Below are 25700 nucleotides of genomic sequence, written 5' to 3'. Positions count from 1 at the left end.
GGCCTGCATCTTCTTCTTATTCGCATCCACATTTTCCCAGAGATGATGCTTTTCTCCTACTTCTTCAAATGGTAGCTTGTACCACATTATCCCGATGCCAATCCTCTTATCAAGCAACTTCAATATCACATCTGCGAATATAACACCAAGATCCACTTGAATCACGTCCATCACGCCGTCAACGTAAGCCGGCGAACCATCAATTGTTTTGAATTTCCCAGAATGATAGCAATTCAATTTGACAAGCCCCTTGTTACTTCACAAACCAAAAAAAACACATATCAGCTTAATCTCTCAATAACATGACTTAAACAATGATAAAAATGGTAAAAAAAAAAGTAATACTTTGACTCCGACAAAATCCCGACACAAACAGACAAGAAACTTTGTTTTCTTTACTCGACAAACCAAACCCCACATGTTCGTTTCCTTATATAAACCCCACAAAACTCCACTTAACTCCACAAAAACCATTCAATAACAAACCCATAAACTCAGAAACTCTACCCAGAAACTCTACTGTCGGAAATTTAAACATATACATAAAGTCGCCAAATGAGAGCTCTTACCTCATTGTAACGAGATTCGAGTTCGATTCACCCTGAAACCCTACAAAACAAGTTCGATTCACTCTGATTCGTGTTTGATCTGAAACCCTCTTCTCTCAAGAACCCTAGGTAAAGAGGATTTTTTTTTTTAGGTTAGATCGAGAAATGAGAAACTAAAACCATCGGGATTATGTTTTTTACTTTTAGCTATGTAATTTGTAATTAGACCGGGTTTTGGCTCAATTAAATGTGGTCCGGTTTGATTAGCGGGTCAGATTATTAGCGGGTCAAAATTTTAATCGGGTCTTAAATGGGATTAATCGACGGTACCGGATTCCATCGAGCCGTACATCGGAGCGGTACCGAAATCGATGGTTATGGTGTTCAGCACATAACCGTCATTAGTTCATACATGTCCGTATGTGTAGTCAATAGTTCATGTAGTTTACAAGGCATTAATATAGTCTGCATGTGTGGTGATGTGTTGGAGCATACTCTGTGTAGCTGCCAATCATTTTTCCTTTTTTCCAGTCTGCCAAAATCCCATAACTGAAAGACCATTATACCCTTTTTTAACACAAAAAACGTAAGAAAAAAAAATCTCTCATCAATTTTTTTCCCAAATCAAAAATTCTCTCTCTCCTCATTCTAACTCTCGACTTTCCCATTTATCCATCTTCAGTCTCTCTCAATTTTTCATCTTTTTCCATCTCAATGTCTCTTAGTCTGTTGTCGGCGATGCGGCACAAACTGAATCTCTTTCTGCAAAACTCCATCTGTTTTTGTCCGTAGGCCGCATATAATAGATAAATTCTTCATCTAGACACAATTCTTCGCCCAAGACTTCCGTCTGATCCGTTTGTCTTTGCCATGGCAGGTGAAATCGCTAGGTCAAATTTCAGAGTTCTTATACCCGACCGCAGACAGACAAAACCGCAGGTCTGTAAATTCGATGGACCAGATCCATCCGGCCAGGTTTTTGTCCATCTCTATTATATCCTTCGTTCTCTTTAGTGGACTATATACGTTTGGTAATGTGTTTTGTGTCCATTAATAACAATAAAACTTGTCCACACTCGAGGTCTGCAATTCTGGTGTCCGGTGGACCAGATCCAGCTGACCAAGTTTTTGTCTACCACTACCAAACTTGTCTACACTGCAGATCTACAGATCCGGTGGATCAGATCTAGCTGATCAGGGTTTTTTCCATCCCTATTATGTCCTTCGTTCTCTTTAGTCTACATATGTTTGATAATACGTTTTGTGTCCATTGCTAACAATAAAACTTGTCCACACTGGAGGTCAGCCGACCTGGTGTACGGTGGACCAGATCCAGCCGACTAAGTTTTTGTCTACCACTATCAAACTTGTCTAAACTGTAGGTCTACAGATCCGGTGGACCAGATCCACCCGACCAGGTTTTTGTCCACTACTATCATGTCCAGTGGACCATATCTGTTTGGTCATGTGTTTTGTTTCCATTGCTAACAAAAAAACTTGTCGACACTACAAGTTTGCAGATCCGGTAGACCACATCTAGCAGCCAAAGTTTTTTTCCATCACTATTATGTTCTTCGTCTCTTTAGTGGACCATAGCCAAGGTTTAGTACGATGATTTGTGTCCACTGTTAACAGAAAACAGTATCTATACTGCATATTTGCAATTCCAGTGGACCAGATACAACGACCAAGGTTTTTGTCCATCACACTGGTGCAGAATGATGAACAACATCATTCTCCTGCCTGCACTTTAAATTCTCCCGCTTTCGCTTTTCTCAGTTTTTAGGAGGGATTTTTGCCATTTCTGCCATATTTTTCAAAATTATTTCCAAATGTGTCATATGTTGTTTCATCTTTTCAAAAATATCATATCCATTAAATATGACATACTCAGTTTTACTAAACACTTAAATTTCTATCGATGGTGGCAAATGGAGAAAGATGGACGCGTTAGCATTTCCCAGCCGCGTGGACGAGAATTGATGGACAACAGATAAATATATTGTAACAAAGTGGTGGACAACATAACAATATCGAAACAAGTCCACGCGAAGTTGTGGACAACATATTAAAGTTGAGACAAGTCCTCGTAGTGGTGGACACAACATGTTCATATTAGAACTAGTCCATCCACCCATACCAAGTGGACAACATATAAAATGGTTGACAATATTTTTTGAAAACGAGTCCATCTGCTGATTTATTAGGGTGTCAAGAACAAACGATCTTCCAATTACACATGATAGACAATACATACTAGACAATAATTATAACAAAACGATTTTGTTTACTAAAATTTAGTCTACTGAGTTATTAGGTTGTCCATACGAAACGGTTTTCCAGATACCATATCTGGTCCAACCGAGTGCGAATTTATCCACTCCCATTTCTATAACTTCAGAAAGACAATATCACAGTAGATAACAACAAGAGACATGACTTAACTGGACCGGAGAAATAATGACAGACAAAATCTAACACAAAATAGACAAATTTAAAAGAACACTACACTTCATGGTAGACAATATCTTTGTGGACAATAATAATAACACACCGATTTCGTCTACTGAGATTTAGTCTACTGAGTTTCTATGTTGTCCACAATAAACGCTTCTCCAGATTCCAGATCTGACCCATAATGTGACGGGAACCTGCTGCGATTTCTTTCACTAGAATTTCAAAGGATAATTACAGAAAGCGACGGGTCATATGTATCAGAGAGCGACGGGCTGCCAGAAATTTGGAAACAAAATTATAGTTACGGTAAGTTGATTTGTTTAAAAAAAAAGAGCAACACACACAGAGCTGCGTAAGAGAGAACATGGGAGAAGACGAAGTGAAGGATAAAACGTTTTTTGTGGTAGGGTGTTTTGTTTTTTGTTACTTCAGATTTTGCCAAGGATAATTTAGTCTTTCCCTTTCTCTCTCATGCCATCATTATGACACATTTGGAAAGACTCTAACGATTATGGCTCATTTGAAAACTAACTGTTCATGGTATATTAGTTAGATTTCTTTTTTTAGGATATGAATAATTTAGTCTTCTCACACCTTTTTTCAATTAAAAATGATATTTTTGAAGAACAAAAAGTAACATTTTTAATAAGTTTTTGTGGATAAATAATATTTTTAACCACATTCCCAAGTAACTTTATGCCGGTAGAAACAAGTGCAATTTAGATCTAACGTGTGGCCCAATCATGAAACTATAACAGACCAAAAACTTAGTGGGCCGAAATACCAGCCCATTGAAAAAATAGGAGCAAATAATTGGGGACGGAAGTTACGGACACGTAACTTTTACAGAGCAGGGAAGGCTTTTTGTACTTTATGAAACTTTAACTTTCTTTTTTTTCTTTTTAGCAATGACTATAGTTATAGTATTTAGTCCTAGTAGACACTTATATGCCTTTAACACGGCTCTATGGAAAACTTTCCACATAATAACCCCGACAAATAGTATACTTACTATACTTACTATCATAGTATCATATGCAAAGAAATTATGTGTTTGGTCCTAGACACTTATGCCATGAATGGAAATATGGAATGGTTTTTTAAATTGGTTTTTAGTTTTTAGTTTTTATTTATTTGGTTTTTGGTTTCTGTTAAAAAGATTAAAATTTTTTAAAAATGTGAAAAATGAAAGAAAAAAAATCACGTAGAAAAGAAAATGAGAAACCAATATAAAAGGGTTTTTAGTTTTTCTTTGAAAATGGATTAAATCTTTCAAAAATTACTAAACATTCACGCCTAAAAAGTTAGAATCTAGTTTGGTTGTCGAATGAATCATCTCATACAGTCATACTACAACAAATAAAACAAAAAAATATTAATCGTTCCAAAGCCGTAAATAGAGATGAGTATGTCAAAAATGTATTCATTGATTATGACAAAAACCGACAACAATGTAATCTTGCCTGAGGTTGATCATATGATGCATAATGCATAATGCATTCACGACATATATAGTAGTTTACTGTATAATATACAAAACATATGCCAGAAATGGGAAAAGTTAAAATACATAAATCAACTATATTAAGCAACTTTATAGAACCACGTGAAGGAATCTAATGTGTGTGGTGGACCCTGACGGCACGTACGTAGCCTTACTTATCATCGAGTCAAAAAAAGATAGCAAACGGCGCCTAAAAGGATTGAGCCGTGGTTCCCGTAATTATATTGACTTAACCGAGGGTAAAATAGGTAAATCAATTACACTGACGTCACACGTGCGAGTCAGAACACGGCACAATTGGCACACCACTGCAACCAAGTGGGTCAAGCTCAGCTCAAAGAGCTTGCTTCAGGTTTGTTTTGTGAACCAAAGAAGACCCAAAAAGAAAAAATCAAAACTTTACCGGAGATGACGACGGAGTAAGCTTTGTTGTCTATGGAAGCTTTACCTCTAGGTTTCAGATTTAGACCAACGGATGAAGAACTCATCAATCATTACCTACGGTTAAAAATCAACGGCCGTGATTCAGAGGTTAGAGTCATCCCTGAGATCGATGTTTGCAAGTGGGAGCCATGGGACTTACCTGGTTAGTTCTCTCTTTCTCATCTTCTTTATATGGTAGAGAAGAACACAAAGAAACAGAGTTTTACAGAGGTTGAGAATTGCAAAAGGTTGAAGCTTTTTGTGAAATTTTGGCTTTGTTTTGAGAGTGATGATGTTAAGGGTTTTGTTCGATTGTTTTTTAGGGCTTTCGGTGATAAAGACAGATGATCAAGAATGGTTCTTTTTTTGTCCTCGTTATCGTAAGTATCCGAGTGGTCATCGTTCTAATAGAGCTACTGACATTGGTTACTGGAAAGCTACTGGGAAAGATCGAACCATTAAGTCTAAGAAGGTGATTATTGGTATGAAGAAGACTCTTGTCTTTTATCGTGGTCGGGCTCCTAGAGGAGAGCGTACTGATTGGATTATGCATGAGTATCGTGCTACTGATAAGGAACTTGATGGCACTGCACCTGGCCAGGTCTGTTTATTCTCTTTTTCTCATTCTATTTAAGGTCAGTTCTAGCTCCCTGTCTGCTTCACATAGTAAGATTTTATTTATTGTAATGGTGATAACCGAGTTGATGTTGTTTAGTTTTAGTACTATTACTCTTGGATGAACGTTTTTGGTCTTTGATGGTGACCTTTTGGCTTGTTGATATGTGTTTTGTTACAACTATTTGGCTTGCTTATATTGTTCTGTTTTGGTGTGTGTGTTTGGAACAGAACCCGTATGTTTTGTGTCGCTTGTTCCACAAGCCTAGTGATAGTTGTGATACTGCAAACTGTGATGAAATAGAGAATGTCAATACAACACCCACCACAACTAGATGCTCTCCTGATGATACATCTTCTGAAATGGTTCAAGAAACAGCTGCGTCTCGTGTACATGCGTTAAATAGATCGGATGACACTGAGAGGTGTTTAAACGACAAGAGTAATGATGTGAAACCTGATGTTTCAGTGATTAACAATACTTCTATCAATCGCCCTGAATCATCTCGCGCCAAAGACCGTGTTTTGGGGAAAACCATAGTAGAGGTATTACATATTTTTCGGTTATGGTTTCTCTGTTTGCACAAAGTGTAGCATTCTGTTTCACAATTTGTTTCATCAGGTCTCATCATAAACCAGCTTGTGTTTTCCTGTGATATAGGAAAATCCACTTGCAAGGGACAATTCATCTCATTATGGACCCAGTTTTACTCAAATGAATGACAGAACATATTATCCAGCGCAGACAAGCATCGATTTTGCTTCATCACATATGGATTCGATGTACTCAAGCGATTTTGGCAACTTTGATTATGGACTACATTTTCAGGATGGTGCCGCTATACAAGATGCATCCTTAGCAGATGTCTTGGATGATGTATTTCATAACAATAATGATTCCTCTACTGAAAGGAAAGAATTTGTACTTCCCAATATGATGCATTGGCCTGGAAATACAAGACTCTTGTCTACTGAGTACCCGTTTCGCAAAGACGCTTTTGCTTTTCTTGATGGGAGTGCTGAAGTCGCCGGCTCACAGGTAACGAAAATGTTCATGAGCTCTTAAGCATCTCACATAATTATCAGGATGATTTGTATATCTTACATATTAGATGATATTGATGCTTTGATCTGGGACTGACCATTAGTGTTTATTCATGTACAGCAGTTTGTACCTGAAAATGTAGCTCCCAGATGGGTCAGCGAACGCCTTGTTGATAGCAAGGAGGTAGTAGAGATCCAATCTTCATCCGGCTCCTCTCGGACCTTGACGCCACTTCATAGCAACGTTTTAGGGCAGTATGCTTCAGCTTCTTATGCATCTATTGATCCCTTTAACTATAACGTCAATCATCCTGAGCAGTCATCCTTTGAGCAATCATCTTTTGAACAAAACTCTGTTGACTGCAAGATTAGTCCCAGTGACATTTCTGGGTTCAAGGCTAGGTCCCGGGAGAGTCAGACGAATGAGGATTTTATTGTTGAACAAGGCACTGCTCCTAGAAGAATTCGGCTGCAACTCGAACAGCCATTGGCGCTAGTTAAACACAAAAAAGAAAGGGATGCAGATAACTATGAAGAAGATGAAGTACAATCTGCAATGTCCAAGGTAAGTGATTCAGTTGTCTGGCTAGTATTGAGATCCACTTTGAATGACCTTCTCAAATGACCATTGATGAATATGCAGGTCGTAGAGGTAAATGAAAGATGCTTCCTTAACAGAGATAAGATAAGAGTAAGGGGGCCTGATGATAGTCTGTCGGAATCAGCTGAGTTAAGGACTCAGGGGACTGCTCAGAGAAGAATCCGCCTGCAGACGAGATTACGGAAGCCTCCCACAACATTAAACAACACAAGAAGACACTCAAACCGCAGTGAAGAAGAAGCAAGCCATAGAAAGGTAAGATGTTTCTGTAAGCAAGTCATCTAATAACATTTTGACATAAATGAAAGAAAAAAACCATTAACAAGCTCGATTGAAACAATGCGAGATGCAGGAAAAGGAAGATGTGTCATCATCATCATCATGGCAGAAACAAAAGAAGATAATGAAGAAGAGCTTGGTGCAGTATAGTAGTATGGTGATAATAATGGCAGTGATAGTCGTCGTTTTAGTAGGAGTATGGAAAGAGTCAAGAGATGCCAAATGTAGCTTCTTGTTTCATCAATTGGATTCCTTGAAAGGCATGTTTACTTGATGAATATATATAGCGACCTTTCTCCATGTTTTTTTGTTTTAATTTTTCTTTTTGTATAATCAATCGTGTTTTGTCTATTCTTGTTTTCTATTTTTATTTTGTAGTGTTTGGGTGAAGTAAAATTCTCTAGAATCATTAACAAAGTAGTTATCTTTTTGAATTTTGCAGTTCAAAACTACTACTTTGTGTGTTGTGTCCCTCAGAATAAAATCACTGTTTAGATTTCCATAGTCAGTCCAAGTTTCAAACAAAACTTTGTTTAATCTTAACCATATCAATTTGGATTTTAAAAAATGTTATCCATGCATGACTACTTAGACTTGCTCTTATGACACGTAACCAAATAGACTGACCTACCGTAGTATATAAAAATCCAAACAATATACCAAACTTTGTTTAGAGAGAATCCAAAATTGCACAAATACTAATAAACACATCAAAGTTACTAAAACCAGAGTCTTAATTTTTATAGTTCCAAGAACTTTATTAACAGTTTCACACATAAACCGTTCCACAGATTAAAAAATAACGCTCAAGATTATTTTTTAAAAAGACCTACTAAAATCAGCAAATACATACAGTTTTTTTTTAATGTCTTTACATTCTTTTTTTTCTTTTTGGTTAATCATGTCGTTACATTCAAGGGATGAAGTTGTTTTATATAATTAAATGGCGACGACAAAAGGAAAGAAGAAGATAAAGATGGAAGGGGGATAGACATCACCCGGTTTCGGACGTGGGGTCCTGCGTGAGTGGTGAGGTTTCATATATCCGAATACAATGTGCGTTACTCCTAATGTTTTCTCAACACTTGTTTCTTTTTTATTTGTCCTTCAAAACTACACATATTTCTATATTCATTTCAATTAAAAAATCGAATTTAGTTGTACTGCTGAATAATTATATAGTTAATTTTCTTTTTATATTGGTTTGTGACTTTGAGTTTAACTCTTTTATCATAAACTACTCTGTCTATTTTCATAAACTGTTCTATTTTTACGGTTTTATTTTGTAAATTCAATAGTGTTTTTTTTTTCATTTATTGGTTATGATTAAATAATTTATTTCTTTTTAAAATCAATAATTTCTTATAATTCGTATAATTAATAAAAATATATTAAAAACTTTAATCAAAAGTTTGGTTTGCTATTCATTCGACATATGGAATGAAAAAAAAAATAATTTTTAATTAATAATATAGTTATTATTATCTATCTAGTGAAAGTTAATTGATAAAGGAGAAATGTTGGGTAATAAAAATTTTAAAAAGCTTTTTTTTATTATTTAATGTGAGCAGAGTAGTCAAATATGGAGCATTTAATTTAAAAATGACACATTAAGAAAGTTAGCAAACCAAGACCAGAGAGACAGTAGAATACACCCCTAGATTTTAACTTCCTCTAGTCTTCTCTGACTATATATATATAACCTGATACAATCTGTAAAACAAGAAGAAACGCACACACACACAAGAAGAAACAAGAAGATTCGATTGAAGGTAAAGAGATTAATCAAGAAAAAATGTTGCTAGTGACTGTTTTGGCTGAGATGATAAAAGAGTACACGGTGGTGCTCGCCGGAGTTTTGGAGCATCTCTTCTCTCAAGCACCTTTTCCTAGGAGATTCCGACTTCATATTCTATACTCTCTCCCTTTTCATAACTCTACTTCCTCTCCTCTCACTCTTCTTCTTCCTTCTCCCCCTCCTTATTCTCGTTTTTCTACATAATAATGTTTTTTTTTTCTGTGACTCTTGAGCTTTTTGTGTAAATAAAGATCTTTTCTGTATTAATGCATCCTTTTGTTTAAATTGGAACCCAGGTGCTTTTTAATTTGTTGAATTATTCTGAAACGTTTGAAGGGGTTTGATGGTGAACGTTATCATTCTCGTGGACTTGATCTTGGTCAAAGAATTGAGAAGAAGAAGAAGACTCTGTTTTGCCGACTTTATCTTCTTAGTAAAATATTAGACGAGAGACAAACATTTCATTTAGAAGGGTCTCAAAATGTCGAATTAGTAGTTGTTGTCTTTGTATAATAATCAAGAGATGGTCCAACCAAAAAGACAAAAAAAAAGCTGCTTACTCGGTTCTATTGTCTATTTACAATCGAATTTATCTAATCATATCAATGTGGAGTTCTGGTACTTTTGGACCAGGGATGCCTTCAATTCTTCTTGCCTTTTGTAGAAAAATTGTATTCGCCACTTTGATTCGAGAATGATCTACTATTCTTTAGTTTATTTGGACTTAATTGGTAGTTGTTTCTATTTTCTTGAAACTTAATTGGTAAGTTAGATTAAAAGTTTATGTCTGTTGATGCGAGATTTTCTTCGAGAATATTCGAAGTTTGTTTAAATCATCTTTCCGAAATAAGGGTCTCATTTTTTGGGATTATTCATATTTGTTTGAATAGTTTCATGTAAATATATGCTTAATCCCTAAATAATAAATATATGCAGCGGCTAATATATTTTCTCTTCTCCCAACTCGGCTAAGGGGGCTTTTAGATGACTACTTTTTTAAAAGTTCTACGGCTACTAATCCTTATGAAAATGGTGATGTGTTATTTAAGAATCTATCATAAAAGAGGCAAAAGCTTTTAACCTATCAGACCAATTGCAATGCCAATGATTGGAAATAAGAACTTATTGTGTGTATTAAGTTATGAAGATTGCCTTGCTTTAGTAGCTGAATGTACATGTCTGTATCTTATGTTTAGTTTGCTGTTTTGGTTACATATAAAAGGAACACTTATATTTATCGTATCTGTTTCATTCTTTTCGCACAACAAAACCATATTCAATACCGAGTACAAAGTTTGTTCCTCCATATCTACAATTTGCTTAAGCCACAAAGGAAGACATCCAAGGTAGCTTGGGACATGATTCTCTTAGCTATTATATATATAGACACATTGGGCAAGCTTATCGTCCTCCAAACATTTTTACTGTGAGTGAATGTAATCCGTTATAATGAATCACTCACAAATTTTATATTTTCTATATATCAATATTCAAGACGTTTAGTTAAAACACCATTGTTATAACTCATAAGTATAACCGATTTGGATAAGTCTTGGTCTCTTACCATTTGACCTCTCGCTTTTTTTTTTTTTTTTTTCTCCCGCAAACCCATTTTGTACTACACATTTCTACGTAACATTTCACAGATACATTAACAAGAAACTTGACATAAATTTTTATAAATTATATTTGTGTAACATTTCAAAAGAAAAGAGAAGTATAAGGACAGATAAAAAATATGATAAAATGTAAAAGGTTGAATATGTAAAATCGTAAAAAGTATCCGTCCTAATCTGAAATTTTGACAAGTAAACAGAGAACGACATCTTTTTTTTTTTAATCGGACTTGACCTGAAGAAACAAAAAAAAAAAAAACTTCGTCCTTTCGCAAGCTAAAGGGGAGGAGGGGGAAGGTGAAGAAGAAACCTGGAAAAAATCCCTTCCCTTCTTCGTTCTTTATCACCATTTCTTCCTTTTACCGACAACACAGAGAAGAAAGGAGAAGATGAAGCAGTGTAGTCAAGGAATTGATGGTTTACGAACCGGTCTCTCACCTTCCGCTAGACCTTGCGCAATTGGTTCATCTTCTTCGACCATTTCTCTCAAATCTGAACACGACGATTCCATCTGGGGCGATTACACTTTAGACCTTTCCTTCTTATCCTCTGATGATCAGAGAAGTGGCGTCGGTGATGATGATTCCTTATCTAACTTGTCTCGCGATGTTGAGCCTACCAAAGGTATCTTCTTAGACTCTCTTCCTCTTCCCCTCGTGTTTGTGAAATTTTTTTTAATGGTATTTGTGTTTGGATAGAGGGATAAGTATGGATAGAGAGATTTTGGTATCTTGTAGAGGCTATCACTGTTATGTGACACTTTCGAGTTTTTGCAGAAGGATTGTTTTTGGTGGACAAGATAGCTTGCTCTGGGAAGGTTTTGGTAAACCCTAATCCAGTTTTATCGAAACTGTTGCCTGAGGTATTGATTGAGTCCTCTAATGATGTCAAGCTGGGTCTGTCCTGTATCAACACAACACCAGTCAGGTCTGAGAAAACTTCTATAGAGTCTGATCAAGATGACTCTGAGGAAGACTCTCCTTGCTGGAAAGGAATGCATTCTCACAAGACTTCTAGACGTTCTACTGATGATCTTAGTGGGTTTCGTAGATTGAACCCCTTGGCACCTCAGTTTATACCATCTAATTCTAAGAAGAAACTCGAAAAATGTGATGAGAATGGTTCCTCGTCTTCTTCGTCTTTGAAGAAGTCTCTGTCTTCAACTTTTCCATCATCGTCTGGAGAGTTTAACTTAACTGATCCTACTGAAGATGGAAGCAATGATGCAGCAAGAAGGACAAGCGTCTTGACTCACGATGTGGATGAAATTTTCGGTTTTGTATCTAGTGATAGTGTTTCCAAGACTGTGAGCGTGTCTGATTCTAGAAATGAGTTCCAACCATCTAAAAGGTTGGATCCTTTGGCCCCTGTCTTTGTTCCCTCTAGTGCAAAACTAAGTCCTTCTGTTCATGAGAAGCAAGGAGCCTTTGAGACAAATGGAATTGCTCTTATTTCTTTAGATGATAAGTCACTAAATAAGGTCAAGGCGGTGACATCTTCTGGAGAAGTTGGCCATATACTTAAGAGTCGATATGGTGGTCGTGATTTAAATTCAACATCTTCATACAATCCGTGGATTGAATCTGACGCTGGATATACTGAGTATGCAAAACCAGGAAGCTCCAGCAACAAATGTCATGGTCAGCGGAGGTTGAATCCATTGGCCCGTCAGTTCTCTCTTGCAGATACTAAACCGAAAGCATATGACTATGAGAAGAACCAAGCTGCAGATGATTTATCGTTAGTGGGGAATACTGCCGGTTTATATCTTCCAAGTCCTTACAGGGACCATAGTGTAGTAGATGCAGACTTAGCACAATCCCCAGTATATGTGGAACGTGTTCTTCCCAACATGTCACGTGGAAGTTCTTCACTTATATCTCCGAAGGCGGAGAGTAACTTTGGGTCTACTAAGTGGTTTGCAGTGGAGCCAAATCCTACATTTTCAGTAAAGGGTAACAAAGATTTTAAGCATCCTCTTCCATTTCATGTTGTAGAAGCTGCAGCAAGTTCATCATCAAGCGATATGAATGCTTTACCAGGCCCATCTCCAAAAATGGATGTGAAGAAACTACTTACAACGATGCATGGACTGTCAGAGTTACTAACGCTTGCACATGGTTCAGATTCACCAAATGCGGAAGAGCTTGATCTCGTTAACAGTACTGTACATAATCTCAACTTGTACATCAAAAACAACATTCAGGAACATGCTGGGAATCAAAGTGTTGCACGACGTAATTCATATGATCTAAAGCTGTTACCTAACAAGAGTAAGGTATGTTGTTCTAACTGTTTTTATGTGTACATATTTCTAGCTTAAGCCACATGAGATTTTATTGAATTTGGAAGCCCATTACTTTCTCGTAGAACATGTTTTATTCAAGCTTAACAAGAAATAGCATCATGTCTTGTAGAATTTACAAAAATGATATTGTGTTAATGCGTCAACTTTTTTTTTAACGGTTCACCATGATTCCAAATCCTTCTCTCTATTAGCTATCGATTAGAGACCTTCAGCTTCAAACGGCAAACAATATGACTGTCGACCTTGATGTGAAAAGGAAGGATAAATACTCTGTGGTTTCAAGAGAGACGGTCCCAGATTCTCGTTTGTATCAATATGGTGCGACCAAAGATAACAGCTTTGGTCAGGTATGGTCTTTTTTCTCCATAATTAAGCTGTTATTTTTTTCGTTTAGTGGGAGGTAGACCGTCGGTTTGATAATTTGTGCAGGTTGTGGCTACAAGTGGTTACCAACAGAATCATCAAAGCGAGGAGCAGATTAACCAACATGCACTGTTCTATAAAAGCTTATGGCTGAAGGCTGAAGCAGACAGGTGTTTGATGGTATACGAGACTTCTATTTCGAATCCAAATCTTTGAGGATATTAGAAAGGTGTCATCAAATCATCCTTAATACCCACTCTTCATCCTTGAAACTTTAAATTCAGAATGTACTGTGAAGGGCAGTTACATGTCAGATTGGTAAGGCTTGCCCAAGGTTTGCTTTTTGATTTTGCAGGTTGGCTTGTAAAATATCAAAGAAGAGCCTCAAGATCTCCAATTTCTGGATGGAGACTATATAGGGCATTGAAATCTTTTTCCTATGAAGTAGCTGACACATAAGGATGAAGTTAGTGCTCTCTTCCTTTATTTTATTTTATGGCCATGTCGATTCAAGAGAATGAATTGATTACTAATTTTCATTGCTACTTCACTTTCAGAATCATTGCTGAGTACATTTGTCTTCTTTTTCTTATCAGAACCAGGCTACTGTTTGGACGTGGAGCCTTTTTGTTTGGTGAAGATCGTAATGTTTTCTTGTTATGGTTCTGTTTATTTGATTATCAGATGTATAAACAAACCATTGTAACTCTTTTCTTAAATACTACGTCATCACACTCTTTGTTATATAGTACCTTTTAAACATACTTTGATTAAAATGACCCCAAATTAAACATACTTTGATTAAAGTCGAGAGAAAATGACCTAAAAAATTAAGAAGAAAAAGCAGTAAAAAAAAGAAAGGGAATCGGTAATGTTCCAAACCAATGGTAGCAGGGACAAGTAACAACTAAACACTAGCAAAAGAACAATGTTGTTGTGGCTTTGCAGCTTAAAAAACCCTAAGGGGTGAGTTCCATAATGGCTGAAACGATATCTCCATCATTGGCCTTTAGAGCTTTCACGGCTTTGGCCTTAGAGATACCTGCTTGGGTCATAACAATATCAATGTCTCCGGCTTCAAAGCCTCCGTCATCAACATCATCTTCGTCTTCTTCCTCTGCTAGTGGAGCCATGGAAGCTTGAGAAGCATCATTAGGTAGCATGGATGTCATGTCAAGCGTCTTGAACCTCTGAGCAGCCTGAGTTTGTAGCTGAGAGCTCAGATCGTCGAGCTTAGCCTCTCCAAAAAAGACATAAGTGTCAGCATTGGGACTCTTGTAAACAACTGGGTTCGAGATGACATAAAACACCTGATAGAAATGCAACATTTCCCACAAATCAAACCTTCATAAATTATAGAACAAAAAAAAAAAAAAAAAAAGAAAGAGATATGAGAGTTTTGTTGTCAGAAGTATTCTTTTACATTCTTGGCTCTTCGAAATTCCACGCTGCTGACATCTGAGATAGGTTTCATGCCAAGCTTTAGAAGAGCTTTGCGACTTTTCTTCTCGCTTCTACTTGGCTTTGAATACTCATTTCCACCTTCTTCTTCACCTACACAGCCATAACATGATAACAAACACACAAAACCATCACTATAACTGCGCAATTCAATTAAAGTGTTCCACAATTCAATAACAGAGAAGCAAGGGCTTTAAGAACCTCAAAGTTTCAACAATTTCCAGTAAAAAGTGAGTTTTTACTGGAAACCTCATTTCCAAAACCCTAGAAGATGTCTATATATGTATATACTAACAAAACAAAAACAATACATATCTCAAAATCAAACGAACGAGCAATTTACCTCCGAAGTCCTCATCGTCTTCGTCATCTTCGTCGTCTTCCTCATCTCCATCTTTCACAATCTCCACGAAAACATAATCTTCCTTCTGTTTTCCACCACAAACCATTTATCAAATTCGACAATATCAAAATCGCAAAAAAAAAAAAAACCTCGAGTTTCAATTGCTCTTTGATGGATTCAATCTGCGATTTCTCTTCCTCCACAATTGCTCCTGGCATCTTTCTTCTTCTTCTTCGCGCAGCTAGAAGCCTAGGACCTTTTTTATCAGAGTGTGTGACAAAAGATAACAAATAGTGAAAGTGACTTAGTGCAGTGGCCAATGGTAAGCAGCAACGAGAATCAGAAAATGGAAGAACAAAACCTATCTTTGTATGCAATGATCTTATCGAGCTCCTCTGTTCTTCCCATGGTTCTGAAAACAGCTATAGATCTTGGCCTCTTCGACATATTATCCGAGTCTGGCCCTTCCTCTGCTTCTCAGATCGTGTCGTTCTTGTCTAATCAGACACAAACAACACATCATGATTCAAGCTTGGTTGATCGGATTCTTCGTTTTCTTACGAGCTACTCTATACTCACATGTTCTGTTTCTACTGACCACGGTGAGCCATGTGCGTTCTATGGCTTAGCTCCTGTGGCCAAGTACTTCACCAAGAACCAATATGGAGGTGGCTCGTTGGCTCCGTTGGTGAATCTTTTTCAGGACAAGGTCTTGATTGATATGTGGTAAAATCATTAACAACATCCTAACTCATTTACGAGTTTAAAAACGTTATGATCTCTGACTGATGTTGTATTTAACCATTAAAAGGTACAAAGTTAAAGATTCTGTTCTTGAGGGAGGGATTCCATTCAACAAAACTCATGGTTCGAGCGCGGTTGAATTTGTAGGAAGAGATTCAAGATTCAGAGAAGTGTTTCAAAGCTCTATGAAAGGTTTCAATGAAGTATTCATGGAAGAGTTTCTGAAGAATTACAATGGATTCGATGGTGTGAAGTCGTTGGTTGATGTTGGTGGTGGAGATGGCTCTATTCTCAGTAGAATCATCTCTAAGCATCCTCACATCATCAAAGCTGTTAACTTTGATTTACCCTTTGTAATCAACACTTCATCAGCTTCTCCAGGTATATACATGTACATACAAGTTCTCGCCAAAGTTTCTGTTGTATTGTAAATGTTCTCAAGGTCATATATTGTAGGAATTGAGAATATTGCTGGAGAAATGTTTACAAACATTCCTAAAGGAGAAGCCATTTTCATGAAGGTATGCTTTTATCAATCAAGTCTTAACATAATCATATACTTTAAAAGGATAACATTGTTTTTTGTTACAACTTACAACAGTGGATGCTCCATAGTTGGGACAATGAGCATTGCCTGAAGATACTTACCAACTGTTATCAATCCTTACCTTCAAACGGGAAGGTGATTGTGGTGGATATGGTAATCCCGGATCTACCCGGAGACACTCTCTTAGACAGAAGCTTGTTTCAGTTTGAGTTGTTCATGATGAACATGAACCCATCAGGGAAAGAAAGAACAAAGAAAGAATTCGAGACTTTAGCTCGTCTCGCTGGATTTTCTAGTGTGCAAGTTCCATTTACATCTCTGTGTTTCTCAGTTGTAGAGTTCCACAAGAACGAGTGATATGTATTATTATTATTATTATTGATTAAATATATACAGAGTCAGAACTAATTAAGGGTTCTGTTCCCTCTCTACTTGAATAGTTACATGATTGATTTTATGCTCTCTCTTAATATACTCAATCACCTTGTCAAGCGTAGCGTCTGTGTCTGCATCAGGCTTGATCCTAACATGACAGGATAGAGAGACTTTCCCGACTGTTATAGACCATATATGAAGCTCGTGGACCGCCGTTACTTCATCCATGTCGCATAGACCTGCGGAGAGTCTACTAGGATCGATCTCTCTTGGAGCAGTCTCCATCAGAATGTCAAGTAGCTTCCGCGTGGTACTCAAGGTTCTTACCAAAGCCAGTACAGAGAAGATGAATGTACAGATGAGATCGATGATCTTCAGTTTTGGCTTCCACCAGATAAGTCCAACACTTATCATCACTCCTACATTCTGGAGTAGATCTCCAATAACATGAAGATATGCTCCTAGTACATTTATATTCATTGTTTCTCCCTCGGCCTCCGTATCCTCCTCCGTATGGTGATCATGACCATGATCATGGGAGTGTCCGTGATGACCATGGCCAAGAAGGAAGACCATTACGGAGTTGACGATGACTCCAAAGCAAGCAACTCCAAACATAAGAGGGCCTTTGATTTCTCTGTTCTGGTGGCAGAGCCTTCTGATTGCTTCACACACAATCCACACATTGAGAGCCCAAGTAAGCAGGATGGAAGCAAAAATGGCAAGAACCTCGATTCTGAAGTATCCGTAGGTCCGGTTTGGTGTTGCCTCCCACCTTGATGCGTATAACGAAAACAGTGAAATATTGGTCATCGCTGGGATGCTTGATTAATATTGCAGGCCTGAGGGGAAGTATTGACATGGGAATCGCACTCCATGCTACTGTTGCGGAGGCTCTCACTCATCGACCGAGACACCATCGCGTGGATTACTTGAATCAAATGGAAACAGCCTTAGACAATGTTCGAAACAGAGGACGAGTAGAAGCAGAGGATGTAGTCCTGTGGAAAGGGAAAGGGGATGTTTTCAAGGCGAAGTTTAGCACTCAAGAAACGTGGGAACATACCCGGATCTCTGGTCAAAGGAAGCCGTGGACTACTGGTGTATGGTTCTCACATGCCACGCCCAAATACTCTTTTATGGTTTGGGTGGCCGCACAAAACCGCCTGGCCACAGGAGATCGCATGCTACACTGGAACGCTCGGATAGATATCTCTTGCTCTTTATGCGGTGCACCACAAGAAACCCGCAATCATCTGTTTTTCACTTGCTCCTACTCGACAGATGTATGGACAGGCCTCACCTCAAGCCTTCTTGCACAACGTTTCTCTACAGATTGGGAAACCAACATGTCTCTTCTCGGGGATACTTCGTTGGGGATCCCTATTCTGTTTTTGTTGCGTTATGTTTTCCAGGCTTCATTACACTTCCTCTGGAAAGAGCGAAACAACCGCCGTCATGGGGAGACACCGGTACCCTCCACTCTGCTTGTTAAACGCCTTTACAGACAAGTCCGTAATAGGCTGCTTTCACTACCACCCACAGAAAAATTTGCTGGCTGCATGGAGCGATGGCTAGCCTCGCGTTTGCACAGTGCCGACTTGAGCATTATAGAGACCCCGGGGCAAAAAACAGAACAGAACATCTATTACACATAAAAAAAAGTTGTTCACAAAAGGATAGCAAAAGATAAAAGAACGTTTACAAAAAGAAAGCAACAACAATGTCATTTTGCAATTTTTCCTCCAACAGATGTAAATAAACAGTCACACAAAAAAGATAAATTTCGAGTGTGCTCTCCTTTCCTTGCTTTTCTTGTAACTTTGTGCTCTCCTCTGCTTCTAGCTGGCCTTGTAAGCTTGTTTTATCCTTTCCATCTCCATATATGTAAACTTTCACATCCTTTCACACTTGAAAAAAAAAACAGAAGCCAATACTCATTCTTGAAAGATATAAAGGATCACAAAATCCTATTTTTACGAGTTTTAGTCGATGCAAAATCATGAATAATAGTTTCAGTATCAATGCTCTCCAATATGTTCTTTTCGATGCACAAAATAGCTAAACCATTCAACCTTTCTTGAGACATTGAAGATCTTAGATAATTTTTCAATAATTTTAGTTTTGAAAAGCTTCTCTCCGCTGAAGCGACTGTCACCGGTATAGTTAACATGATTCTATATGCAATTGAAACATTTGGATAACAACCAATATCTTCAACAAACTCAAGAACTTCAGTAGGTTCCATTGACACATCAGGTAAAGTCGTTTGAAGCACTCTCAATTCTGAAAAAAAGATCATCAGAATCAACATCCGACAAGTTACCATGAGAAAAAGTTTTGCATAAGTTACAGCAATGCTCTTGTAAACCACTATCATGTAATGTCTTTAACTTTTTCGAATCAAATAAGAAACCAAAAACACTTTCAAAAGTTTTCATTTGATCAAATCTGGTCTTCACCGAAGTGATTGCCATGTCCACCACAACCAAAAAGTAATTGACTCTAAATACATCTTCACTAGATTGTATTTCCTCATCCAAACCAATTTCATCAAACTGTTTTTTTCTGAAAACACGACGCTTCTGTGGAAATATAGGATCTACATCCATATCACGAGCAATAGTTTGAGCTATACTCAAACTAGAACTAAACCCTTCATGTCTATACTTCTCAAAAAACAAACACACACCTTGTAATTGTTTTAAAGCATTATCAATGCAAAATGATTTAGACTGTAAATTCTTACTCACTGAGTTAATGGCAAACAAAATATCATACCAAATAACAATGCCAAGGATAAATTCAAAATTATCAAATGTCATGATCAAACTTTCAGCATCACTCTTTGTCATAGCATCATCACAAGACTCATATAATTCCAATAAAGCTGATCTTACTTGTGGAGCTTGGAACCTAATAGCTTTGACACTTTTAATTCGACTCTCCCAACATGTGTTACACAAAGATTTTACAGTAAAGCAAGGAACATGATCAAGCAAAATTTTCCATCTCTTAGAAGAACTAGAAAATAATGCATATATGCGTTGCACAATTCCAAAGAAAGAAATAGCTTTTACACATGAATGAGCCATATCACTAACCACAAGATTCAGACTATGACAAGCACACGACATATACAAAGCTTTTGGATTTACATCAAGTAATCGCTTTTGAACACCTTGATGTTTTCCTTTCATGTTAGAACCATTATCATAACCTTGACCTCTAATATTCTCAAACTCAAGAGTAAGAGACTTTAAAGCATCTAGTATCTTATCAAAGAGACCTAAACCAGTGGTGTCATCCACCTTTAGAAACTCTAAGAAGTACTCTTCTACACTTGCTTTTCTGTTTGATATTTTCACACATCGAATTATCAAAGTCATTTGCTCTTGATGGCTCACATCCGGTGTGCAATCAAGAATGACAGAAAAGTACCTAGACTCTTTAATGGTTTTAACGATGGAAAGCTGAACATTATGAGCCAAAAGAGAGATAAACTCATTTTGAATATTATGACCAAGATAATGACAATGAATTTCATGACTATGAATGCATCTAATATGATCTTGGATTATCAAATCAAATTCTGCAATCATTTCAATAGCACCTAAGAAATTACCATTGTTATCTTGGTAAAGTTTTTCATTTTTTCCACGAAAAGCTAGATTTCTTTTAGCAAGAAATTTTACAGCAGCAATTATTCTAGCTAAGACAAACCTCCAACGTTCTTTCTCTTTAGCAATTTCTTTCTGTAGTGGTTTATCAATTGTGAGATTCTTCTCAAATCTAGCTTTCAGCTCTTTCCAAGTTTTCATGTTATTCATATGCTCTACACTTTTCTCATGATCTTTAAGTCTCTCACTAAGATGCTTCCAGTCATTATAACCATCATTAGCTAAAGCAAGCATATTTGAACAATTTCTAGATTTAAACAATTTGCAACAAAAGCAATAAACCTTGTTCACATGTTTGGAGTAAACCAACCAATTTCTGTCACTAGTTTCCCCATTACGCAGCTTCCTAGAATAATAATTATATGAGAAACGCCCTCTTGTTTGCATCTAAAGGAAACACAAGACTCAATTCTCTTTGAGGTCCTTTTTCAACTAACACATCTCTCATTTTATTATCAAGGTTTTCCCAATACCTTGGATCAAAAATATCAACACGAGAATTTGGGTTTTCACAAACATTTAAACTTTCAACATTATATGCATTAACCACATTATCATGCTCACTCAAGTAACTACTATCATCGGGATTATTTATACCACCACCACCAGATTCTGAATTTTCATTAGCACTACCAGATTCTGAATTTTCATTAGCACTTGCTCTTGTCACAAATTTATCTAAAGAGCCTCTTAGTGATTGAACAAACAATTCATCTTGTTTTCTTTTTTTTTTTCTTTTTTGACATCCCGGTTTCTGTCCTGGCATGATGCAATCTTAACTAGATGCAAAGAAAAAAGAAGAATAACACCTGGATTTTGGGGCTGGGCTATTGGGGAATGAATCTGATTTTATGAATGCTAGAAGAACAAATGAACAATTATAAACCTGAAAAAAACAGTTGTTAGTGATTAGCGAGTTCCAATTTTAGAAATTAGAATACAAAATACTAGTTTAGAAAAAAAGCAGAGCAAGAATCAAATAGAACATTACTCAAAAACTTGTTGTCTGCTGCTTAACGGCTAGTCGGCTATGGAGATCGCTTGTTGGAAAAAAGAGACTTGTGTGTTGTGGTCATGTGAATGGGGTGGGAAGATGAAAAGCTTCGTACGTAAACATAAAAGACAAAGATCACCGATTCCTTATTTCCACCAATCACCGTAAATCCTATAAATAACAAAACCAATTTGGCCCAATAATTTAATTTTGATTTTGGCCCATTAACTCATCAAACTTGGATTCTCTCAAACATGTTTTTTTTTCGTCAACTTATACTTAAAAAAAAATAACTTGATACATATCAAGAACTGAAATTTTTTTTGTGCCCCCTAATTTGGTGGACCCGGGGCAGTCGCACTGGTTGTCCCCCATTTAAGCCGGCACTGCGTTTGCCGAGATAGCCGGGACACACCATATCTTTTCTATTTATAAAGTCTAAAATCATGTTTTAAACTTCAAAAACTCTTAACATAACGCTGCACTTGATCTAACACAGTTTTTTCGAATAAATTTTACATTTTATTCAAAAAAAAAAAAAAAAACAGTGAAATAGCAAAGCAGACAACATCCGATGATAGATGTGCCGCGTCCGTTAGAATGGCGAGGCTGTGCGCTTTCTTGCCCCCAACAACTTCAACGTTCATGAAGATAAGCACAGGATGATTGAAACTGAGAGCTTCTTCTTGGACATGGAGTTGTCCTCAGTGTCCTCGGCACTGTAATATCCGCAAGGGATCTCTCCACAACTCATGATCCTCTCTGTCTCTGCAGTAGTTTCTCTAAGGCTTTCAATCTCTCATTCAACTGTCTGGATCTCCATAGCAATTAAAAAAAAGAGATTAACTGAATCGCTAGCTAGTTTGGTGTGTGTTCAGAGAGAGAGAAAGCAAAAAGCATAATTGTGTTTCCATGGGAGGCCCTTTCGATTGTATATATAGCTCACAGTTTGTCTTTGATAACATGAAAATTTGATGATCCCAATTCTTGTGCATGAACGTAACTCAGTTACTCTTTGACAACATAACAATTCGATGATGCTACTTTTGAGAATAAAGGTAATTAGTTAGAGAAGTGTGATTTTGTTTTGATAACATGACAATTCGATGATGCTACTTGTTGAGCATAAACGTAAGAGTTAGAGTTAAGTGTGATTCTGTTTTGTTAACATGAAAATTCGATGATCCTTCTCTCTCTCATGTCTACTCAGACAAAAATCATCATGATTAAAGATTAGTTAAATCATCATGATTAAAGATTAGTTAATCAGCTTCTTTGATTCCTTGCATGCTACTCCATCCTCACCTGCCCTGTTTCCACTGAACACGATGAGCCATGAGCGGTCTATGGCTAAGCTCATCTTAAAACTGTCGTCTGAACATGTCATCGATGATCTATGCCCTGTTGTTGTGTTTATCGATTCATCATCATGATTTTAAGGTACAATCCTAAAGATTAAATAGGCCTTCATTCAACAACTCTCACGGTTCAAGGGCCGTTGAATTGGTGGGACGAGATTGATGAATGTTATAAAGACAACTTCAGTCATGGCTCTGACTTGAATATAAAAACTTAATTTCTTAGAATATAAAATCGTAATTTCTTATAAAGAACTTGTTTGATAACTTGATCATGTTTACATAAAGAATACAAACAGCTTGTATCAAATAGAGAGCTCTTTTAGCTGACTTGGGGGTCAAGAAACGTACAAGTTTCTTGTTGCAGGTGAAGAACCGCCATCACACGATGAACTATATGTTGAAGTCCTCACTTGATGATATTTTCTAGACAATGTTGTTGTGCTCATAGGTATACGCTAGCTTATGTTCTGGTAGTGGGCTTATAAATGTTCCAGCATATAAGACATAAACACAATAACCAGAAGAAACCAAAATGCTACGTCAAGAGAGTGACAAAAGCCAACGCGAAACCTTTGAGAAGTGTCACATTCACAGGGTTTGACAACTATAGATTCATAGGAGACTGAGCTTCAAATTTGCTAATGCTCTCAAATAAACTACGACTCTGTCCCGGGCGAGCAGTAGTAAATTGTTCATCATCATCTAAACGATGCAAAGCATTAAATTTATTAATACTCTCAAACGATGGACGATCTTGTAGCGGGCGAGCAATGGTCCTTACATGATGATGAACCTTTCTAGACGATGCTTCTGTGCTCGTGGGGTTAGGTTTCTGCTCTGGCGGTGGGGGGCTTATAGATGTTGCAACATATCTTTTCTTCATAATATTAAAACTAAGATCCTCTACATGGTCTACAAAGGCGTAAACTAGACACGGCTTGGCAAACACTTCATGGTCACCAAGGATTTCAACGCGTTGGATAGTGTTCCTTTCGGGATTAAAGTAGAAAACATAAAACGGTTTAGATGTTAGGGTGTCCAAAAAAACAATATCACCTTTAGCAGTAACTCCAGCAACAGAAAAGTAGTAGGAATCACGGAATTGATTCTTCGGCAAAGTGTAGGCATATTTGGACCATTCTTGTTTCTCAGCATCCTTTAGAACCAACATACACAAGGTAAGGGTACGCCTTGGACCAATGTAGTTACACTTCCAAATAATCCCACCTAATTTACCCTTATAGTTGATCAATTGTGGTAATTCATCACCAAAGCATTTTGCGTCAATAAACTTAAATTTCTCAGATCTAACATCAAAGCAAACAATCAACAAAGACCGTGTTCCGTCAATTGGTTCAGCTAAGTAACACAAGTAACACAAAACCCCATTGACGCATATCTCTTTCCCTATAGGCTCAGAATGGGCTAAGGGACATTGGATCTTCCTCCACTTCATTTTTCCGGTTCCTAATGTCAGAACATGGTGTACGCATCCATAACTCATGCGCAATACCTTGAATTGTTTGTCAATCGGATCAAACCCTAAAAGGCTTCTTATCTCTTTGTACGTTACCAGTTGTAAGATGGAATATTGTCCCGTGATAGGGTTACATAGCACCCGCAGTGGACCCGGACCCTCCTCTCGGATCCACATTTGACGAAAAAATATCAAACCAGAAACATAGCTACATTCGTATTCGTGTCGGCTTATGTCTTCAGAAAACTTCATATGAAAATCGGCTGCGGCTACTACAGGAGACGACGACGACTTCTCATAAAGATTAATATGATCAGGCTGAGGCGATGAGAAGAAGAGCCACTCACCCTGTTTTTTGACACCAAATAAGAGACGTGGATGATCCGTGGACTTGGTCAAGAACAACTCGGTGAAATATGGACGGACAAGTGTGGACCTCCATAGCTTCGACACGCAACGACACCTCCCGACTGACTTTGCAGACAATCTCGAGAATATCTCGAGAACGAGATCAATCGGGATGGAATCCAAATTTTCTCCTCTATTCATTATCTCTTCGAAACTCTCTATCTCCATAATTGATAAACATCATTACAACAACTTACGTATTTATAGTGTTTTGAGTTTTAACCTACTTAATTAAACAGTACACACAACAAAGTCCAATTAGTTGGGCCTTGACATGCTTCTGGCCCAGTTGGGCTCTTACCTTCTTCCACAACACAAAAACATAAGACTTTCTCTTCTTTCCTTTCGACTCCTACTTCGTGTACTCAACGATTCTTCTTCTTCCTTTTTCCTTCTGCAACTCCTTCTTCTTGTAGTTGTACTTGATTCTTTGTAGGAATATCACGCAGCCACAGTGGGAACCCACTAATTTTTTTTCAATGAGATCAGACCACATCTGAAAAAAAAAAACACCAATTTCAAGATCATTAACGATCCAACCACTAGGTCCAGTATCAGTAGCAAGGAACAAAAAATCTGAAATTGTCGAGCCACTGAAATTGTAAAGATTAAATGAATGTTGTGTGTGTGTTATTCACGGGTGCATTGCGGCGTTTATATACAAGACTCGACAACTTTGATAAACCCTAGACGTGCTGACCAAGCTACTATACAAAGTCGGTTATTCAATCTACTACCGAGGCCCAATATACAA

The 25700-nt window shown here is 37.3% G+C and overlaps 6 protein-coding genes, 1 long non-coding RNA gene and 1 pseudogene across 14 annotated transcripts; 5 read left to right on the top strand and 3 right to left on the bottom strand.

Moving 5' to 3' along the window:
• The first annotated feature begins 4619 nt into the window (after positions 1-4619).
• Positions 4620-7971, top strand: LOC104741900 (NAC domain-containing protein 14). Of its 4 annotated transcripts, none has more exons than XM_019235716.2 (7): positions 4620-5095; positions 5256-5533; positions 5779-6093; positions 6209-6586; positions 6713-7156; positions 7235-7447; positions 7545-7971. In XM_019235716.2, exons 1-7 carry the CDS (start codon positions 4945-4947, stop codon positions 7743-7745), a joined length of 1980 nt encoding a protein of 659 aa, XP_019091261.2. In that variant the 5' UTR covers positions 4620-4944; the 3' UTR covers positions 7746-7971. The 4 variants fall into 4 exon arrangements, with proteins under 4 accessions (XP_019091261.2, XP_087341561.1, XP_087341563.1 ...); XM_087485435.1 differs by having other exon boundaries at positions 4631-5095; positions 6716-7156; XM_087485437.1 differs by having other exon boundaries at positions 4855-5095; positions 6187-6586; positions 6716-7156.
• Positions 7972-9058: 1087 nt separating this feature from the next.
• LOC104741899 (uncharacterized) lies at positions 9059-9986 on the top strand. The gene is made up of 2 exons (XR_760397.3): positions 9059-9243; positions 9566-9986. It is a non-coding gene; the product is annotated as an uncharacterized LOC104741899 (long non-coding RNA).
• Positions 9240-9986, top strand: LOC104741898 (uncharacterized). The gene has a single exon (XM_010462825.3). It carries the CDS (start codon positions 9267-9269, stop codon positions 9471-9473), a length of 207 nt encoding a protein of 68 aa, XP_010461127.1. The 5' UTR covers positions 9240-9266; the 3' UTR covers positions 9474-9986.
• Positions 9987-10782: 796 nt separating this feature from the next.
• Positions 10783-14332, top strand: LOC104777322 (uncharacterized). Of its 5 annotated transcripts, none has more exons than XM_010462823.3 (7): positions 11091-11509; positions 11662-12840; positions 12928-13163; positions 13385-13540; positions 13623-13785; positions 13912-14022; positions 14153-14332. In XM_010462823.3, the coding sequence occupies exons 1-5, from the start codon at positions 11275-11277 to the stop codon at positions 13770-13772; spliced, it is 1956 nt and encodes a 651-aa protein (XP_010461125.1). In that variant the 5' UTR covers positions 11091-11274; the 3' UTR covers positions 13773-13785; positions 13912-14022; positions 14153-14332. The 5 variants fall into 5 exon arrangements, with proteins under 5 accessions (XP_010461124.1, XP_087340184.1, XP_087340183.1 ...); XM_087484059.1 differs by having other exon boundaries at positions 11108-11509; positions 13450-13540; XM_010462822.3 differs by having other exon boundaries at positions 10783-11509; positions 11662-13163.
• Positions 14294-15666, bottom strand: LOC104741894 (nascent polypeptide-associated complex subunit alpha-like protein 5). The gene is made up of 4 exons (XM_010462820.3): positions 15510-15666; positions 15361-15445; positions 14980-15110; positions 14294-14866 (listed from the first exon to the last, which is right to left on the bottom strand). Exons 1-4 carry the CDS (start codon positions 15576-15578, stop codon positions 14516-14518), a joined length of 636 nt encoding a protein of 211 aa, XP_010461122.1. The 5' UTR covers positions 15579-15666; the 3' UTR covers positions 14294-14515.
• LOC104741895 (flavone 3'-O-methyltransferase OMT1) lies at positions 15513-17088 on the top strand. Its single transcript, XM_010462821.3, has 4 exons — positions 15513-16086; positions 16172-16485; positions 16561-16625; positions 16706-17088. The coding sequence occupies exons 1-4, from the start codon at positions 15680-15682 to the stop codon at positions 17006-17008; spliced, it is 1089 nt and encodes a 362-aa protein (XP_010461123.2). The 5' UTR covers positions 15513-15679; the 3' UTR covers positions 17009-17088.
• LOC104743746 (metal tolerance protein A2 pseudogene) lies at positions 17060-22590 on the bottom strand (annotated as a pseudogene).
• Positions 22591-23456: 866 nt separating this feature from the next.
• Positions 23457-25112, bottom strand: LOC104743744 (putative F-box protein At1g33020). The gene has a single exon (XM_087484061.1). It carries the CDS (start codon positions 25085-25087, stop codon positions 23666-23668), a length of 1422 nt encoding a protein of 473 aa, XP_087340187.1. The 5' UTR covers positions 25088-25112; the 3' UTR covers positions 23457-23665.
• Between the last annotated feature and the right edge of the window lie 588 nt (positions 25113-25700).

The sequence above is a fragment of the Camelina sativa genome, chromosome 14 (genome assembly GCF_030686135.1).
Source record: "Camelina sativa cultivar CO46 ecotype springtype chromosome 14, ASM3068613v1".
NCBI lineage: Eukaryota > Viridiplantae > Streptophyta > Magnoliopsida > Brassicales > Brassicaceae > Camelina > Camelina sativa.
Note: the sequence above shows the minus strand (reverse complement) of the source record. Positions and strands in the feature narration are given on the sequence as shown.

What these genes read in the sequence shown, in the direction of transcription:
- LOC104741900 (XM_019235716.2), top strand. Translation starts at nt 4,945, where the DNA reads ATGGAAGCTTTACCTCTAGGTTTCAGATTTAGACCAACGGATGAAGAA. An exon ending in GGAGCCATGGGACTTACCTG is followed by an intron (nt 5,096 to 5,255) that starts GTTAGTTCTCTC and finishes ATTGTTTTTTAG; the next exon opens with GGCTTTCGGTGATAAAGACA. An exon ending in TACAATCTGCAATGTCCAAG is followed by an intron (nt 7,157 to 7,234) that starts GTAAGTGATTCA and finishes ATGAATATGCAG; the next exon opens with GTCGTAGAGGTAAATGAAAG.
- LOC104741898 (XM_010462825.3), top strand. Translation starts at nt 9,267, where the DNA reads ATGTTGCTAGTGACTGTTTTGGCTGAGATGATAAAAGAGTACACGGTG.
- LOC104741894 (XM_010462820.3), bottom strand. Translation starts at nt 15,578, where the DNA reads ATGCCAGGAGCAATTGTGGAGGAAGAGAAATCGCAGATTGAATCCATC. An exon ending in AAGAGCAATTGAAACTCGAG is followed by an intron (nt 15,446 to 15,509) that starts GTTTTTTTTTTT and finishes GGTGGAAAACAG; the next exon opens with AAGGAAGATTATGTTTTCGT. An exon ending in AATTTCGAAGAGCCAAGAAT is followed by an intron (nt 14,867 to 14,979) that starts GTAAAAGAATAC and finishes CATTTCTATCAG; the next exon opens with GTGTTTTATGTCATCTCGAA.
- LOC104741895 (XM_010462821.3), top strand. Translation starts at nt 15,680, where the DNA reads ATGGTAAGCAGCAACGAGAATCAGAAAATGGAAGAACAAAACCTATCT. An exon ending in CACTTCATCAGCTTCTCCAG is followed by an intron (nt 16,486 to 16,560) that starts GTATATACATGT and finishes CATATATTGTAG; the next exon opens with GAATTGAGAATATTGCTGGA. An exon ending in GAGAAGCCATTTTCATGAAG is followed by an intron (nt 16,626 to 16,705) that starts GTATGCTTTTAT and finishes AACTTACAACAG; the next exon opens with TGGATGCTCCATAGTTGGGA.
- LOC104743744 (XM_087484061.1), bottom strand. Translation starts at nt 25,087, where the DNA reads ATGAATAGAGGAGAAAATTTGGATTCCATCCCGATTGATCTCGTTCTC.
- LOC104777322 (XM_010462822.3), top strand. Translation starts at nt 11,275, where the DNA reads ATGAAGCAGTGTAGTCAAGGAATTGATGGTTTACGAACCGGTCTCTCA. An exon ending in CGATGTTGAGCCTACCAAAG is followed by an intron (nt 11,510 to 11,661) that starts GTATCTTCTTAG and finishes GAGTTTTTGCAG; the next exon opens with AAGGATTGTTTTTGGTGGAC. An exon ending in AAGATAACAGCTTTGGTCAG is followed by an intron (nt 13,541 to 13,622) that starts GTATGGTCTTTT and finishes TAATTTGTGCAG; the next exon opens with GTTGTGGCTACAAGTGGTTA.